Source organism: Pseudoliparis swirei, chromosome 9 (genome assembly GCF_029220125.1).
Source record: "Pseudoliparis swirei isolate HS2019 ecotype Mariana Trench chromosome 9, NWPU_hadal_v1, whole genome shotgun sequence".
NCBI classification, from domain to species: Eukaryota; Metazoa; Chordata; class Actinopteri; order Perciformes; family Liparidae; genus Pseudoliparis; species Pseudoliparis swirei.
The window spans coordinates 4,691,452-4,710,248 of NC_079396.1; the positions used below are offsets into that span (position 1 = coordinate 4,691,452).

An 18,797-nucleotide genomic window follows, 5' to 3' on the forward strand; every position below is an offset into this window, starting at 1 on the left:
AAACATACAACAGTTCATCATTATCAACAGCTGCAACTCCTCCACTGCTCCTGTCTCGAGGCGTCCCCCAGGGTTCGGTGCTTGGTCCTCTTCCGTTTCATTCTCTACACGCACCCTCTTGGTAATATTATACGTCAGCATCGTCTCCTTGTCCACTGTTACGCTGATGATGTCCAGCTCTACATCTCCACAAAGGCCATTACACGGTCCTCACTCCACTCTGACCGACTGCCTCATTGACATTAAATCATTGACGTGAACCAATGTTCTGAAACTCAACCGTGATAAATCTGACATGATCATCATCAGTCCCAAATCCCACAGCAAAACCACAACTTCTGCCTCACCATCTCTAATCGGGCTGCCTCCCCACACATCCGCAACCTCTGAGTCATGTTTGACAGCCACCTCTCCTTCGAAATAACTACAAAGAAATTACCAGAACTACCTTTTTTCACTTTAAAAAAACACAGCCCGTCTCCATCCATCCTCTCTAAATAAACTTGTGTACATCCCAAACTGTGCTGTACTGACCTTTCCATCTCCAAATCTCCAATCAAAACCCACCTCTTCAGACTTTGCCACACACTTAATACAGACTTGCCAGTAATGGTCAGTGAATCTCTCTAAAAAAAGTATTCTTATTTATCATTTTTATTTACACTTTTTTACTGTAACATTTATTATTTATTATTAAGACATATATATATATATATATATATACATATATTCCATTCCATTATCCATACCGCTTATCCTCATTAGGGTCGCGGGGCGCTGGAGCCGATCCCAGCTGACATATATACACATTTATTATTTATATAGTGCTCTTTTACTCAAGACTTCTCAGCTCAGTGCAGGTCAAAGGTTACCTTTTCTGCTCTGCACATTCACCTACATGTAATGACGACGGGCTTTTAGTTATTAATATTATTTATTAAGCGTTTTTGTAAAAGTGTGCGGTTTTAGTTCAAATCTGACTCGGTGTTCTGGTTTAATGAACTGGGTCGTGCGAGGTGACAAAATGGGAACACAGGGCGTTAACAAAACGATATTTCATGAATACACCACTAGAGGGCACTAGAGTCTTTATCATTCCACCTCTTCACAGTGAGACGGAACTTGTGCTGTCGAGGAACGGTAGAGGAATATTCTTTACGTATCTATTTAAGAGGTGGCTTCAAACACTGCTGTGACACTGTTTGACAGTTATTTCCACCAAATGAACTGAATGACAATCAAAAGTATTCAATGGTAACACCAAAATAAATCACTTTTGTTTTTAATGCCATTGCTCTGGGATGACTTTCACCATTGCACAAAAAGATGCTGCACTGTTCCTAATATCATACCGAGAATTCAGCAAAACAAGTTTGGAGCATGACCTGATAACAAAATGAGGTAAAAGAAAACTTTTCATATTCATAAAGGGTGTTACCAGTAGTTAGTGGTATAAATCCATTTCTGCGTTTCGTCGTGTATTCACACTGGAACGGATTTGGATCTATTTCCCTTTAAATAGGTTTTCTTTGATATCTTTCAACACGAGAAGAACAATAAAAGCATATATTTCACAGGCATATTATTCTTATTTCTTAACAGTCAAATTCTAATGGCTATATTTAGTATTAAAGTTAAACTTCTGCCATAGACCTAGTTTTCCATAATGCTCTGGACCTAAAACAAGTGTTTTGCTTGTTTGCATCCATTAACACATATTCATTATGTTTTTTCTCCCTTCTGTGATTGTTTTATTGTATATATTTGTATGTTATTGTCTAAGACTAAACCTTCTATAGGCTACTACTCTCAAGTTAATTAAATTAATAGATTCTATGTAATTTAGTGTATCGCCTAATTGTTTCCATTTATTGCATGGTGTATTTTACTTTTGATCATTACAATGCCTCTTTCTGTATTCAGAAAATCGCGATATAAATTTGAATTATTATTCTGCGGCGCCGTGTTGAGAGCCAAGGACCCCTTCCCCCCCGAGAATGCGGGTCGGTCTGCAGAACACCCCCCCCCCCCCCCCCCCGCTGAGCTTGTTTCTGGTCTTTGCCTCATGATCCACAAGCTAAAACTGGCAAAGGGTTCAGTTATACACTCATCGCAGGATGATCAACAGCACAGCAGAAGTAAACAATATATAATCCAGCTGATTGTGAAAGGAGCAGGGAACCGTTTAGGATTAGTGGGACTGACATGGGAAGAGGTGAGGGAGAACCGGACTACTCAATCAAGCCAGGAAGCACCATGGGGCGGTTGGCACTAATAATGGTTAAACTACTACAATGGAATGCCAGAAGTATAAAGGCCAATGGCCAGGAATTCAAGCATTTCATTAAAGAAATGGATGTAAAGCCGGATGTAGTGTGTGTTCAAGAGACTTGGTTGAAACCTACTTTAGAGTCATGGATCATCAGTAATAAGGAAAGACAGAGATCCTGGGGTAGGGAGAAGTTGGGCTACATTCATCAAACAAGATATCCCATTTAGGGTCCTGGAAAAGGAAGAGAGTTAACCCTCCTGTTACCTTCAAATTTACTAACATCTTTTACCATTGGGGCCAATTTGACCCCAGCAATTAAAACCTCCAGAAAATGATTAGAATTAAAATTGTTTTCCAAGTTTAAGTGTTAGGTACTTTATGTTTGTTTCTTGACTACCTAAACAGCCCTTTAAATCAACAAAAAGTTGATATTTCTTATATGTTTTACACAGTGAAAAACAGCCTAGGGTCAAATTGAACCCAAAGAACACAGATGGGTACAAGTTGTGTACAGGACAGTGGAAACATATCATCATGTACATGTTATGTTTTCCCAGTTGTCACCAATAAATTAGGAAAAGTCATGAAATATGAAGCAAAAAAAATGATGTCAATCATTTATTTAGAGACGTTAAACATTGAATGGGGTCAAATTGACCCCAAAGGTAATAGGAGGGTTAAGAGTATATAGTGATGGAAGTGTGGGGGAAAAGACCAGCAGGTGGTTATAATTAACTACGACAATCCATGCAGATGGTTGGATTTGGGTACCCGACTAAAAATACAAGGACATGTATATGAAGTAGTATGGTGGTGTGTATGAGGGGGGTCAGCAGACAGATTCAAATGGAAGGGCAATTGAAGATTTGATGGATGATGGGGATTTGATCTGTATGAATGATGGGAGAGGAACAAGGATAAACATGAATACAGGCACAGAGACGCAAAGATAGAGTTTGACATGCTGGTTGTATTATGTAACGTGCCAGGGCCACCTCGGCCTTCACTGCGACTGCCGAGCGGACATTTTCAGCCCTGAAACGCAACTGACGAGGCTCGCATCAATGGCGTCCACTCGTGAGGTAGCAGTTTTTGTTTATTTTATTTTATTTTGAAGAGCCCAAAATCACAAATTACAAATGTTCCTCAAAGGGCTTTACAATCTGTACACATATGACATCCCTGACCTTTGACCTCACATCGGACAGAAGCAGTAGATGTCATGTGACCAGAATGAATCATTACAGAGTAACAACACATTCAGTGAGTAGACAGAGTGTGTGAATAGTTGGTAGTCGGCATGGACCACGATCCAGACCTCCGTGGCAGATGGAGGTAGAGAGGAGGAGTGGGCGGAGCATCAACAGGGCCATGGTAAGTAACACGGACGCGGTCATTTTAAGTCAATCCAAGTAAATTACATCGCTGTTCAAGTAAATAATACCGATACATTTTGTTGTTGCAGAACATGTAATAATAGTTAGCCCAGATAAAATAAATGTGTTCTTTGGAATACACACAAAGTATATTTAGAAATAGTCATTTTAAGTAGGCTGTACTAGTCAAAAGTACATCTTAAGTAAAGTTTGAAGTCCTCCTAACTCACTTTAATTTAGTTACTTCTACTCAAGTGTAGGTATTCTACACTAAATAAGCATATGTTGGTACAACATACAATACATATTCAACTTTACTTGCTTGTAACAAGTTCCTTGACTTGACTTGTATGCTTTTAAGTCAGGTTAACTAATTAGATTGTACAGTGCACATATCTGCTTTCTCTGCCAAGTCAAGAATATAAAGATGTAATATTTTGAGAAAAAAAGCTCATACAATGATGAAAATGAAGTCGTAATTAAATGTGAATGAAAACAACCGTCCTGCTCTTCAGTCTGCTGTGCATTATGTGATTTCTCTGCTGACACGTATCGTAACCCCTTCAGACTGAGACACGTAACTCGGTTTGGGCGTCTCTCTACGTGACACAAAGTATAGAGAAGCGGCTGCACGCTGCTCCTAATTGCAGCGGGAAGACTGAAACTGACAGGAAACACATCTGATCAGGCATAAGTCAAACCAACGTGAGGCTTATTGCCCACAGAAATGTATCGCCTCCGCCCATGGAGACCAGCAGTCATCATGGTATCATGTGTGTACATATAGATATGTATATATTTACCTTCGCATTGAAAATGTGGAAGGTTATGTTTTGATCGCCGTGTATTTATTTATTTATTTATTTGTATGCATGTTATTCGCATAACACAAAAAGTATTAAACCGAATCGCATGACATTTGGTGGGATGATTGGTTATTATCCGGGGACCATTTGATTCGATTTTGGGATCAATCGGGTCAAAGGTCAAGGTCATGGAAAGGTCAAAATCTTCTTTTTACCATAGCGCGGTCAATTTTTATCCAATTGGCATGCAACTAATGCCAAAATGTTCATAATTCAATGCCCAATCTTGTGATATGCGAAGGTATGCACTCTACCGAGTGCCCGTTCTAGTTGCTTTTGTTTACATAGTAAAGCTAAAACTAATTCCTAGACTGATTACCAGAGAGCAGGGCCAAAGATCAGTGTTATATGTTATCATTTTGTAAATAAAAAAATAATTGTTGATGTTAATATTATCTTAGACTCTATAGAAGTCATTCTCTAGGATACATGTTTGTACTTTCCTCATGCTGTTCTCTAATAGGTCTACTTATTCTGAGACCGACAGATGGAGCAAAGTGTTTTAAAAGAGGGTGGACTGTATAGTGAGGTCACTGGGAGGTCAAATAATTACAGAGAACGGGTTCTGACCGGCTCGGGGGAACTAGTACAAATCTACGGACACTTATCGTCCCTTAATTTTGCAGTCTACGCCCACAGAAACATGAAGGTGCCATCGGGAACCCAAAAGGGTTCTTCAGAGTGATGCCATAGAAGAACCATTTATGGTTCCACAAATAACCTTTTAAACCAGAGTTCTAGAAAGAACCATTTTCTTCAAGAGTTTTTCAAAGAACCTATAAAGGTGTCTCAAAGAACCTTCAAAAAATGGTTCTTTAAAGCACCATTTATGGTTCCACAAAGAATCTTTCAAACCAGGGTTCTTTCAAGAACCATTTCATTAAATAGTTATTCAAAGAACCTATAAAGGTGTCTCAAAGAAACTTCAATACATGGTTCTTTAAGGCACCATTTATGGTTCCACAAAGAACTTTTCAAACCAGGGTTCTCTAAAGAACCATTTCCTTAAAGAGTTCTTCAAAGAACCTATAAAGGTGTCTCAAAGAACTTTCAGAAAATGGTTCTTTAAGGCACCATTTATGGTTCCACAAAGAACATTTCAAACCAGGGTTCTTTAAAGAACCATTTCACTCAATAGTTCTTCAAAGAACCTATAAAGGTGTCTCAAAGAAACTTCAATACATGGTTCTTTAAGGCACCATTTATGGTTCCACAAAGAACCTTTCAAACCAGGGTTCTTTAAAGAACCATTTCCTTCAAGAATTATTCAAAGAACCTATAAAGGTGTCTCAAATGAAACACATGTTTCTCCAGTAGGTGATGGTTCTTCGTAGAACCACAAAGCCTTTTAAAGAACCATTTAAGAACCATTGTTTTTCTGTGTGTACTCATAAAACTAGCATCACGTGTTCCCTCATACGTAGACATCGAACACATCGGCTCACAGTACAACTCCAACTACGTCATCCATGCCGGCGACGTCCTGCACATCCACTCTCTCATCCTCTCAGGTCACAGGGGTCACCAGCGTGGTTATGATCCACGTCGCTATACCTTTATACCGTTTTCATCACTTACCGTCCTGAAAGCACAAATACATCGATACGCTGTGTTAGTCGACTACGAATGAAACTAGCCGAACGTTTTCCCTCGCTTTCTTCCCGAAGGAGCCCATAGCTGACCCAAGTGCCTGCATGAGCTTTACTCATCGGAACCAGCATTAACTTCTCACACAATTCAAGCCTCCATTGCACACATGCCAGGTGAATAAACGAAACAGTTAACAATCAATAAAGATAATAATATGAGAATATTGGGGGGGTCAATGTCCAGTTCCTGTTATTGTGTCCATTGTTAATGAGGGCCCTGCAGGGTAAAGACACTTTGTTTATCAACACATCCCAATTGATAAAAAGAAAGGAGGAGAAAAAAAAGCTCACAAAAATAATAGAATGGAGTGGCTTGGTTGCCACGGCAACAGCATTTTCCCCATGGCAAGAGCCCCGTTTGCAATGTCCCAGCGCACACGCATGTAATTACAAACGTGTGTGTGCGTGTGTGCGTGTGTGTGTGCGTGTGTGTGTGTGTGTTAGTGTGTCTGTGTGTGCGTGCACGTGTGTGTGTGTGCGTGCATGTGTGTGTGTGTGTGAGACAGTGCTATCGAGGTCACAGAAGACGCAGTGTGCTGTGTTTAAAGGTGTGAATGTGTGTTTTTGAGTCGATATATCTGTTTTTTATTACATTTTTATTACATTTTAATCCGTGAAAACCAGAAAGTGAACATTCATCTCAGAGTTCATGGAGCAGAAACATCCTAATAACCATAAACAACAATAACATCAGTTGGTTGCACGGCATCTTTAACCCTTTACTGTAACCACAGGGGTAGATTTGATAATTTATCTACATACTTATGTTTCTACTTTCATGTGTTGCCATAAAGGGCCAGGATAATTAGATATTAATTTTGGGGAGAACTGTTTCTATAATCTTTCATGTCAGGCATCAAACATCACTGGTACAATAGAAGCAGCAAGCAGTTATTATTTTGCACTTTAATACAAGGTGCTGAATTGTTTCCCATATCAAATTAGCGATACAACATATTTAACATATAGCTCCGCTTTCACAGTCCCCTCCATAAATAGGATGGAGAGGAAGAAGAGGAGAGAGGGAGGAGAGTAGAAGAGAAAATTGAGGGGAGGAGATTCAAAATCGTCAGCAGACAGGCATTCATGCTTTCTCCCCGATGGGGGGGGGGGGGGATGTCTTCTCTCTCTCTCTCCCCCCTCTCCATATTGTGTCTGTATCTCGCTCCCTCACCTCCTCCTCCTCCTCCTCCTGTACAGAGAAGTCAGTCAATACATCAGCCTGCAGCTCATCTTGCATCCACTCGCACTTTCCTCACTTCCTCTCCTCCGCTTGCTCTTACCACCTTACCGCTCACACCTCCCCTTCGCCCTCCCTTTCCTCCTTTCGCTCCTCATCCTCCTCATCCTCGAGCCCGCCATGGTGAACAGATAACCGCCCGGCCGTCCTGACACCCATCATGGGTGCCTGCCTCTGCAAAGGTCACAAAGGTCAGTGCCTCCAATCCACCTGTTTGCGCGTCCGAGTCCTGCAGGCTCAACGGCGGCCGACAAAAACATTATTATTTTTTTGGCGGTTTCCGAAATTTACATCGCGCTCTCCAGGGAATCGCTTTGGAAGTGAGAATCTAGACAATCGCGGGGAAATTTAACGAGATCCCCCGGGGCGAAGGCAACCAACGGAATCACATTTTTAGCCTGAAGTGGCGCAGAGCACAAATGAAAAGCAGACGTTTGAAAAGTTGATTTCATCTGCTCTTCTTCGCAGCTATAAGAGAACTCACTATTCTCACTATTAATTCTTTGTTCACCCAAAAAAGCGTAAATATCGGTCAAACATCGTGTAATCTGATGATTATGTTTTATGACATTAGCCTCTTATTCTAATTATTCTTATTTTAGCCTCAGATTTACAGGAATGTCTTTATTAATGTGCCTGATGTAATTTACCGTCCCTTATCAAATAAACCGAGAGAATTTCCGAAACTCGACTCCGGGGGATGAGAGGGACGTGAGGATCAGCGGCGGCTTTGGGATGCGACGGCTCCATCCGAGAGCTCGTTCATATCCGACTTGAGGATGTGCCTCTGGTCGCAATCTTCTCTCTCACATTGCCTGTCTGCGTGGAGCTTAAGGGAGCTTTAGCTGGAAGTCAGGCAGTGTTTGGTATCTGGATGAAAGAGCGGCGGCTCGGCCTGCAGCTCGGGCCTCTTTCAGGAGGAACACGGGCACTAATGTGTGCTGTCAAAACAAAAAAAGACCCGATGAAGAACGAGAGGGCGCCGGCGTTCTGCGACGCTCCATTTGTTGTTTTGTCACCCGCGTGATGTTTCACGTCACGTTCTCACACTTTTATTTTCAGCCTGGATCTGTGAGTCTCACAATAATTTGGCAGATGAGAAGTTTGCTTTTATTCCGGAAGAGTCACACACACACAAAAAAGATGGAGCGCTTTCAAGCTTGGAGGAAAGAGAGAAGGCAGCTGTGAGGCTCCTGGTAGACAGCTACAAGTGTGTGTGTGTGTGTGTGTGTGTGTGTGTGTGTGTGTGTGTGTGTGTGTGTGTGTGTGTGTGTGTGTGTGTGTGTGATCCAACGCCATAAGGACGCCCCGTTGGTTCTTGAATCATAATGGATTTCTTGACCTGCTCATAGTGTTTAAAGGGGCCAGAGCCCGGATCGTGACTCAAGTAAATGGAAGGTTATCACTTGCTGATGCGTATCCATGGCGACAGACAATTGTCTTGACAACACCTCCCAGGGGGAACCCCAGGCGGGTTTGTAAATGTGTGTGTGTGTGTGTGTGTGTGTGTCCACTGGCTTTTCTAATGATCTAATAATTCGCTACCGCTCTGAACCGCACTTCCTTCCCTGTTGCCACGTGAACCTCCATCACCGCCAATTAACTATCAAACAGGCCGAGTGTGGGCCGGTGCAGAGAGGCTCACGGTGATGCTGAGCCTCGCTTGACCCCATTGCCGTTTGGGTCAACTGGGTTTTGGCTGTAAGGACCATCACTTCTGCCAACACACACACAGACACACACACATTCACACGTATAGAGCATGCATCTAAAACCAGTGTGTGTGTGTGTGGCTCCCCGCAGAGCTCCACCATCCCATGAAAGCACGGCAGGACCAGACTGAGGAGGTCCGGCTGTCGTCTGTCAAGGTGAGTCAAAAGCCCTCATCTTTACCTTGTAGGTTTTTGCCCCGACGTTGGCCTTTTTCAGTGTGTCTGCCTCCCAAAAGTAGGCTGAAAGCAACAATAATTGACTTTTTGCAGTGTAGGTTCAGCGGGATCATAACTTCACGAGAGAAAGAAAGAAAAAATAAATCCTATTCGTTCAAGTTGTATTATAGGAAAAGAAATATCAGAGACAGATATTTAAAATGATGGCCAAATAAAACCCAAACTATCTGCATTCTTAATACTATAAGAGATAATTATGAAAAAGGTTATTTTTTCTTTGATTTGGGTGAAATAGCGCTTCAAGTGAAATGTAGAATATTTGATGTTCACAAACAGTACGGCTCAGATTTATCCCCGATTATCTGCCCACGGCACGCTTATTGCACAGTGAGATAAGAGTAGCTGTTCGGCTCCATTTTATGGTTCATATCCCTTCCAGACATAACATGTTCAGACTGCTCCTCAGACCGGATCCATCCCACTCCCCATGCAGGCTTCGATGAATCAGCTTTCTATGTATTAGTGTATCTCAAACAGTAACATCTGCTATTAAAATTAATATCCCCAGCAGTATCCAAAATTGTACATAATAGCACCTTTCTTGTTCTTGTACATATAATTTGTATTTTGTCCTCTCCTTTTTGTGCCCTGCACTAGATGTCCAATGGGTCTGGACTGTTGGTCGAGGCACAGATGGCAAATACAAACTTAAATCTTGAATCTTGATCTTATAGATTCTCAAATATTGGAGAAATAACAAAGATTTAGACCTGCTACTTTAGGGGAAACGATTGGGTCTCTTTTATCTTCTGTCTTGTTCCTGTGTTTTTGCCACAATGTGACTAAAAGGTCTTTTCCCAGCAGAGATTTCAACATTAATTATATTAATTATGGCCCTCTTCCAGGGCGCTGGTATTGTGCAAGCTGGTTCACTGTGACTGTGATACACTAAATATAATGGGACTATAATTATATTAATTGGACCTGTGTTTAGCCTGTTATGTCATGTCAAAATGGCCGCTGTGAAAAGCGCCTGTTGCATGGAGTGGGAGCTCAAGTCGGCCTCCAGACTTCACATTTCTAGCGTCAGTGTTGCATTAGACTCTAATTCTCTGTGGAAAGAAAAGACAAACTAACCTACAACAAACAATTTCAGAGTTATTGTTTTGTATTCACCGGTTTGTTGTTGAGCTAACTGTAGCTAGTGTTGCTAGCTAACGGGACAGCCATTAGCATCAAGAAACGTAAAGGTAATACCGCCATTGAAAAAAATAATAATAATGAAATAGACATGAGTTCGTACGCATTTTTATAAAAGTCGGATGTGTTTGTAAAGCTCTTATGAGCACTGGATGAATTACTTGACATCCTGTCTTTTTGATAACTTTTTCATTTGCGCTACAATTTAAAGCATTGCAAGTAGAACCCATATGAAACCTGCCTAAATGTGTCTTACAGTCATTATTGATACGTTGACAGACTTAATTATATTAAATAAGAATTTATATACATTAATTCAGGATTAATTTTGTTAAAACGTTTTTTTTAAAGCAGTTTTAATGGAAGGACCAGTCCAAGACCTTTTTGGGTTTGCAGTGACTAAACATCTGGCAACGAAGCAGTTGAGGTCAAAAACAGAAACGGTCTTAAATTTGCCAAGAGAACACTGGTTTTCCCCAATTTTCTCATTTTACCTTCAATTAACTTTTTGTTACCACATTTTTATCGCCTGTAAAACCTCATTTGAAATTGTTTCCAGCACTTTGAAGTGGAACCATGCACTAACGCGTAAACATGTACTTAGTTCTGATTACATTTAGCGAGCAGCATCTTTGGAAAAAAGCTTGACGGATGTAATTTAAGAGTAAAAAAATAAATAAAAAAGTGAAATGTATTTGCAGTACAGTTTCTCTGTGCATTAATTGACATTGGGTGTCCACACCTTATGGGCTGAAGTTACCAGAGGAGGATGTATATACATGTGCTTTGTGCATTTGCATGTGTGTATGTGCTGTGTTTTCTTCTTCTATGGTTCCTGGTGATTTGTATTGTTTGCTCCTATGTAAGATAGAAAATAATATCTCCTCGTTATTCAAGATCCTATGTCATGAATGCAAAATTCGAGCTATTTTCTCAGCTTCCTTTGGAGAACAAGCTTTCCAGCTTCCATCAATGATAAGGAGTCGACATTCTCCCTCTTCCTGTGCAGGATGGCCAGAATCCGTCCAACGGCAGCGTGTCAGATGAAAGCAACGGGTATGATATCGGCGAGCTGGCCACCTCCTCTTTGATGGGTGAGACGGACACACACACAAACACACACACACACACACACACACACACACACACACACACACACACACACACACACACACACACACTGCTCAGGCACGTGGTAGGCTGGTGTTGTAGTCATATCTTGTCTCTCTGTCCAGACACGAGTAAACAGTCAGGTACAAGAACACACACGGTTCCTTCGCCCCCCCCCCCCTTTTTTTTTACTTCACCTTTGAGTCTGGCTTCCTCTTCTCTTCTCATCGGTGCCTCCTCCTCCCTTTCATCCCCTCTTCCTCATCTCCACTGCTTCCCTCCCTCTGCGGGAGGTTAATTATCTGACTTAATGTGTTATGCCTTGCTGACCTTTTCCCCAAATGAAAGCCCCTTTTATTACCCTGACAGTATAATTATGAAGGCAGTGAAAACCCCATGAAGGCAAATACAGACGTTCAGGCAGACAGAGAACGGCTGAGACTTGCTTTGGAACCGAGAGAACCGGTCCAGAAAAAGAAAAAAAGAGGCTTTTTGACATTTACTCAGACTTAATCATCATTCAAAAGCAAGTTCTGTGTGGCGGAGCGGTCACAGAGTGCAACCGCCAGCCTCCTGAAATCAGATCACACTGCGGCAAACTGTATTATTATTGTACAAAATACAATTACATTTAGAGGAATATCGTCATGCAGACGTTGTTGCGACATTTATTCTTCTTGTATGGTGCCGTTTGATCGATGTATCAAGCTGATGTGGATTTATTAACAGCTAATGGCAACAAAAAGGCCCCGCTGGCGGCATCAAGAAACTGGAATGAAATCACTCGATTCCACTAATTCAACTGTGTTGGACTGAAGAAAAAACGAGTTAATAACAGTTCTGTTAACGTCACGGTAGTGAGAGGAAACATGCACAGTTTGAATTGAGGTTGCAGGCTGCCAAAGCAGTGAGATGTGCTGCTTCTGCTGCAGTGACTGAGCAATCAGATTACACATTTATGGATATGCATCGAAGTGGCATCCGTGTTTAGCCACGCTCAGGCTGTTCCTCAGGGAGGATGGAGCCTCGTGACTCCAGTGGGACCCTGACTTTTCCTTTGCCGCCGCACCAGATACGAAATGTCTCAACAACTATGGTCAGACACGTGCACAGACATTTTGAGGGGCAGGTACTCAAACCCAAAAAAAAGGGCATCCATCGCCAAAAATGTTTTCCGACAGAGTTGAAACATAAGCAGCATTACACTAATGATGCGGTCCTCGACCTGCGTCTCCTCTTGGCAGGATTAGACAGCTAGCTTACGTTTTCCTTATGAATAAATATGAATTATTACACGGTAACGACAGTGCAAGCGTTCTGATTGGCTCATGGGTAGTCATGTAAATAAAAATGAAAAAAAGCGAAGAGAAAGTCATTTTTATTCTTAAATACTGACGAATAAAGAAAAAATGTGTCTCCAGAAAAAGGGGCAGTTTTCTCATCCAGGGCAAAAGGGGAGGTGCTTAAGCACTAGGCGTCTATCTGTGCACGTGCGGTGATACATATTTGTAACTAGCATGGGCACTCGGTAGAGCGCATACCTTCACATATCACAAGATTGGGCATTGAATTATGAACATTTTGGCATTAGTTGCATGCCAATTGGACAAAAATGTATCGTGCTATGGTAAAAAAAGAGTTTGACCTTTCCATGACCTTGACCTTGACCTTTGACCCGATTGATCCCAAAATCTAATCAAATGGTCCCCGGATAATAACCAATCATCCCACCAAATTTCATGCGATTCAAGAACATTTTGACCTGTTCATGACCTTTGACCTTGACCTTTAACCCGATCGATCCCAAAATCTAATCAACTGGTCCCCGGATAATAAACAATCATCCCACCAAATTTCATGCGATTCGGTTCAATACTTTTTGAGTTCTGCGAAAGATTTTGACCTGTTCATGATCTTTGACCTTTGACCCGATCAATCCCAAAATCTAATCAACTGGTCCCCGGATAATAAACAATCATCCCACCAAATTTCATGCGATTCGGTTCAATACTTTTTGAGTTCTGCGAAAGATTTTGACCTGTTCATGACCTTTGACCTTTGACCCGATCGATCCCAAAATCTCATCAACTGGTCCCCGGATAATAAACAATCATCTCACCAAATTTCATGCGATTCGTTTCAATACTTTTTGAGTTTTGCGAATAACACGCATACAAATAAATAAATAAATACACGGCGATCAAAACATAACCTTCCGGCATTTTCAATGCGAAGGTAATAACGATGAACTGGAACAACTTTGCGGATACTTTAACTTGACATCTAGCGCCATCGTCTGCTCAAACTTCCAATGTGTCCAATACTCTGGTATTAAAACGGCAAAAATGTGCTTCTATGGCAACCACTCGCGTCTGTACGTTGACTTTGGGGAACACGACCATTTTACGCTCCGAGGTTAATCGCTATTACGTCCCTGCTTAACCTATAGGAGCGTAAAATGGTGGTGAAAGAAAAACACACAGTCGATATGCGGAAACCCAAATATTATTATATTATTAAATCAAATTCAATGCATCCCTGCAAGCCCCCAAAATGAACACACACAACAAACAATTAAATATAGTATAATCCCCGGACGATGTCAGGACAACGTCTTGGTCACAATAATGAGGATTTACGACGTGATTTACTTCAGACTTGAAACTTGTGAAACAAAGAGAGTTCTTTCTTTCTCTTGCTTCTGTCCATCCTGGAGAGGGATCCTCCTCTGTTGCTCTCCTGAAGGTTTCTTCCTTTCTTTCCCCCGGGAAAGTTTTTTTTCCCTATCTTTTGGGAGTTTTTCCTGATCCGATGTGAGGTCAAAGGTCAGGGATGTTGTATGTATACAGATTGTAAAGCGTTCTGAGGCGGATTAGTGATATTGGACTGTATAAAAAAACTGAATGGAATTTAAATTTAAGTTTAGAATGATAAACAGACATAGTGACATAGCTTGAATGTTTAACTGTAATTAAGGTGTGTTCTGGCAAAACCTCACGCGAGTGTGAGAGGCAAGTCGGCCTGAATAAAAGGTGAATAGAAAGAAGGTGAATAGAAACTGTTGGTACATCGAAGTTCGAACCAACTAAAAAAAAGCTCACGCACACACGCACACATGTACACAAATTTATTTAATTTTGATCTCAATACTCTGACTTTATGATGTTTTTTCCACTGTTTTGTCATCCTCTAGGTGTTATGTCTATGTATTGTCTTTTGTCTTATAATTAGGGCTGTGAAACGATTAAAATTTGTAATCGGATTAATCACAGGTTTTTGTGGATTAATCATGATTAATCACCTATTACCGATATTCTCGGTATATTTTGTGAGAACATAGAGATTTATGACAAAAGACGGATATATACATTTATACATTCTTCTATACAATGGTACTGCAACTCAGCAGTCATTTAGCAGTTTTCTTCCATATGGAACATTAATACATCTTCATCCTAAACAGAATGTTTAACCCTCCTGTTACCTTTCGGGTCAATTTGACCCCATTCAATGTTTAATGTCGGTGTTCTTTGGGGTCAATTTGACCCCAGGCTGTTTTTCACTGTGTCAAACATATAAGAAATATCAACTTTTTTATTTATTTAAAGGGCTATTTAGGTAGTCAACAAACAAACATAAAGTACCTCACACTTAAACTTGGGAAGCAATATTAATTCTAATAATTTTCTGGAGGTTTTAATTGCTGGGGTCAAATTTACCGAGGTAAAATATGTTAGTAAATGTAAAGGTAACAGGAGGGTTAAACAGAGCATTTTTCTTGTTTGTCAACCATTAACTCCACCATGATACAATCTAAAGGTGGACAGATTGACAAGTGACTTTTTTTGCTCGTCCCCGCGCGCGCGCTGGAGCTCTGTGGCGCGCGAGGGAGATCGAGATAAGGGCAACGCGTAGAGACAGAAATGACATGCTGCTGTGGAGATCAACAACAGACGTTTGTTTAGTTTATAAAAGAAAAAGAAAAGATAGATAGAATGTCGCGGTCAGGGGCCAATTTTTGATTCATGACGATCTACGACGATCAACAACAGAATAAAAGAACCAATAAGAACAAAGACGCGCTAGAGAGAGAACATGGGGGCGGCGAATCGTAATGTCATGCGCGACGCGACTGGCAGGTCGCGATCGACGTGTTGAGACCCTGATCTACAGGAAGTAAAAGTCGTAACAAGGTTTCCGGAGGTGAACCTGCGGAAGGATCATTACCGATGAACAGACCGTCTGCATGAGAGCGGACAGAGTTCAGATTGAAGTGGTGTATTGGAAGTCATTCTGCAAGTGACTTTTTTTCGTCCCGGACCAACAACAGACGGATTGGAGCTCATTCTTGCGCATGTTTAATTAAAAAAAAAAAACTAGTTAAACCTGTAATTGGATTAACTGAGTTAACGCGTTATTTTTCACAGCACTACTTATAATTAATCTTTTTTTTTACAAATTAAAAAAATATATATTTTTAAAAGAAGTTCGAACAAACACAGTCAGTCCAAAATGAGTGTTTAAACCTCCGTTAGCTGTGAGGCAGTTTGAACACAGATCAGAACACTTTAAAGAACACTTTAACTAACTAACTTAACTGCATCATGTCAGTGTGTGTTCTCTCATTGTTAGTCTAATTACATTTGGACTTTTGTGCCATTTTAATTAGAGGGTTTCTATCCCTGTGGGCTTCTTACAGTGCAGTTAAAGTGCTGCCGGTAATCAACAATAAAATGTACAATCATCTCTAAAATCATCTTGGGTGCTGTTACACTGTCAACCTAATGGAGCTCTACAGTAGACTGCAGCCTCTTTCATGCTTCAGGTTATGCAAATACAAAGATATATATATATATATATATATATCCTTCAAAGTCTGAATTATGCTAAAGTGTTCTTCTCAATTCATGGTGATCCACATTATTCTCACTCCTGTGTGTCTTCTTTCCCCATTTCCATATTTACCTTAATGGGATATTTTGTCTCCCATCACCATTTAACGTTGCCTATCGCTTTAGCCCCCCCCCCACAAAGTGTCTCCTTATATCCTCTGCCACCACACTTCTAATCCACTTCATCGTGATGACCGCCCCTTGCTCCTCTTCCTCTTGATTTAGGTCTGGTGGCCACGATAAAGGAGCACATCACCAAGCCGACAGCGATGGCGCAGGGCCGAGTCGCTCACCTGATCGAGTGGAAAGGTTGGGGGGGCGGCGGCGTCGGCGGCGAGGCCGGGGGGGGCGGCGGCAGAGGAGGCTGGGGGGGGATGGGGCTCGAGCTGCACGAGGACGAGCAATTCTACTCCCAGATGACGGACGAAATCAAGGAAGCCCGCTTCGCTGCAGGTGAGACGGACTAAATTAATTTAAATAAATAATAAAATAATAAAAACGAAGATGAAGATGAAGGGATGCTAAGACCCCCCGCGGGGCGTCGCTTGATTGGCTTGAGCAGAGAGAAGAGAGATCTACACAAATCAATTTCCCAGAAGATGTGCCATGACGGTGACTCAAACCCTAGAGCACTTAATTTGATTTCCCTTTTGTGTGTGTGTGTGTGTGTGTGTGTGTGTATGTTTGGGGGGGGGGCGACTTCTGAGAAAGGGAACATAACCGTGTTTGTTCCACAGGAGTAGCGGAGCAGTTTGCGCTGGCCGAAGCATCCATGAACGCGTGGTCCCTGGATGACAGATTAGAGCCGCCCTCCACCAGTTTACACGGTGTGTCATGTGTAAAGGTGTAAAAGTGTGAGAAAGAAAACAAGTTGAACCAAACACCAACAACTAAAGCAGGGGCGTTAAACTCATTTTCACCGTGGGCCACATCAGCATCATGGCCGCCCTCAAATGGTGGTAACTGAAACATATAAACATATAAACTACTCCCCAACATAGTGTTAAATGGGCGTTTTACCTGATCCGACGTGAGGTCAAAGGTCAGGGATGTCGTATGTGTACAGATTGTAAAGCCCTCTGAGGCTAATTATTAATGTGTGATAATGGGCAATACAAAATAAACTGAATTGAATTGAATAAAGGTGTCTCAAAGAACCTTAACCCTTGTGTTGCCTTAGGGTCATTTTGACCTGAATCAATATTACACCCTCCCCCCGCCTTAGGATTAATTTGACCCCATTCAATGTTTAATGTCGGTGTTCTTTCGGTAGTCAACAAACAAACATAAAGTGCCTCACACTTAAACTTGGAAAACAATATTAATTCTAATAATTTTCTGGAGGTTTTAATTGCTGGCGTCAAATTGAACCCAAAGGGTAAAATATGTTAGTAAATATAAAGGTAACAGGAGGGTGAAACATTGAATCGGGTCAAAATGACCCAAAGGCGGGGGGAGGGTGTAATATTGATTCGGGTCAAAATGACCCTAAGGCAACACAAGGGTTAAAACATGGTTCTTTAAGGCACCAGAAATGGTTCCACAAAGAACCTTTCAAACCAGGGTTCTTTGAAGAACCATTTCCTTAAAGAGTTCTCAAAGAACCTATAAAGGTGTCTCAAAGAACCGTAACAATTTTTTTCTTTAAGGCACCATTTCTGGTTCCACAAAGAACCTTTCGAAGAAGAGTTCTTTACAGAACCATTTCCTTAAACTACAAAATAAACTGAATTAAGCTGAATTGAATTGATTGAATATCGGACCTGTTGACCACTGACCACACAGTCGCCCCCTAATTCCTCCTCAGCTGCACAGAATCACTTCCTGTCCCAGTTCCTGCTGGACGGGGGGAGCGTCAGCGTTCCTCAGCACCTGTACAGCATCCACGCCCAGATGTACGGCGACAGCAGGCCGGCCCACCCGGCCTGTCCGCCGGTCCGCACCGTCTCCCCGACGACATACGGCGGCCGGCAGGACCGAGGCCGTCCCCTCGAGGCGGCCGTACGACACGGAGACAGCAGCTCGCTCTCCGAGGACGACGTTTTTTACAACTAGGAGCCCGGCGATCACGATGATGGCCGCCTCTGAGAAAACGAGCCCTACTTAGAGGACTTTCCGCCCGGAACGCCTGATCCGAAACATGAAAGGCAGATACGAGATATCTCAAGAGGCAATTCCCCCTGAAATGGCTGGCCTGGGGAGGTTTCAGATACAAAGACTCCAGATTGTAATGTTCTCCCATGTTGAGACGTGTGCACTTTTATTTTTTTAATGCACAAAGATCCATTGTTAATGACATCTTC

General features: G+C 41.8%; 1 protein-coding gene across 1 annotated transcript; it reads left to right on the forward strand.

The window, feature by feature from the left end:
- Window positions 1–7,563: 7,563 nt before the first annotated feature.
- On the forward strand, window positions 7,564–18,549 carry fam131c (family with sequence similarity 131 member C). The gene is made up of 6 exons (XM_056423962.1): window positions 7,564–7,594; window positions 9,207–9,271; window positions 11,502–11,586; window positions 16,720–16,947; window positions 17,232–17,321; window positions 18,302–18,549. The coding sequence occupies exons 1-6, from the start codon at window positions 7,564–7,566 to the stop codon at window positions 18,547–18,549; spliced, it is 747 nt and encodes a 248-aa protein (XP_056279937.1).
- Window positions 18,550–18,797: the final 248 nt, after the last annotated feature.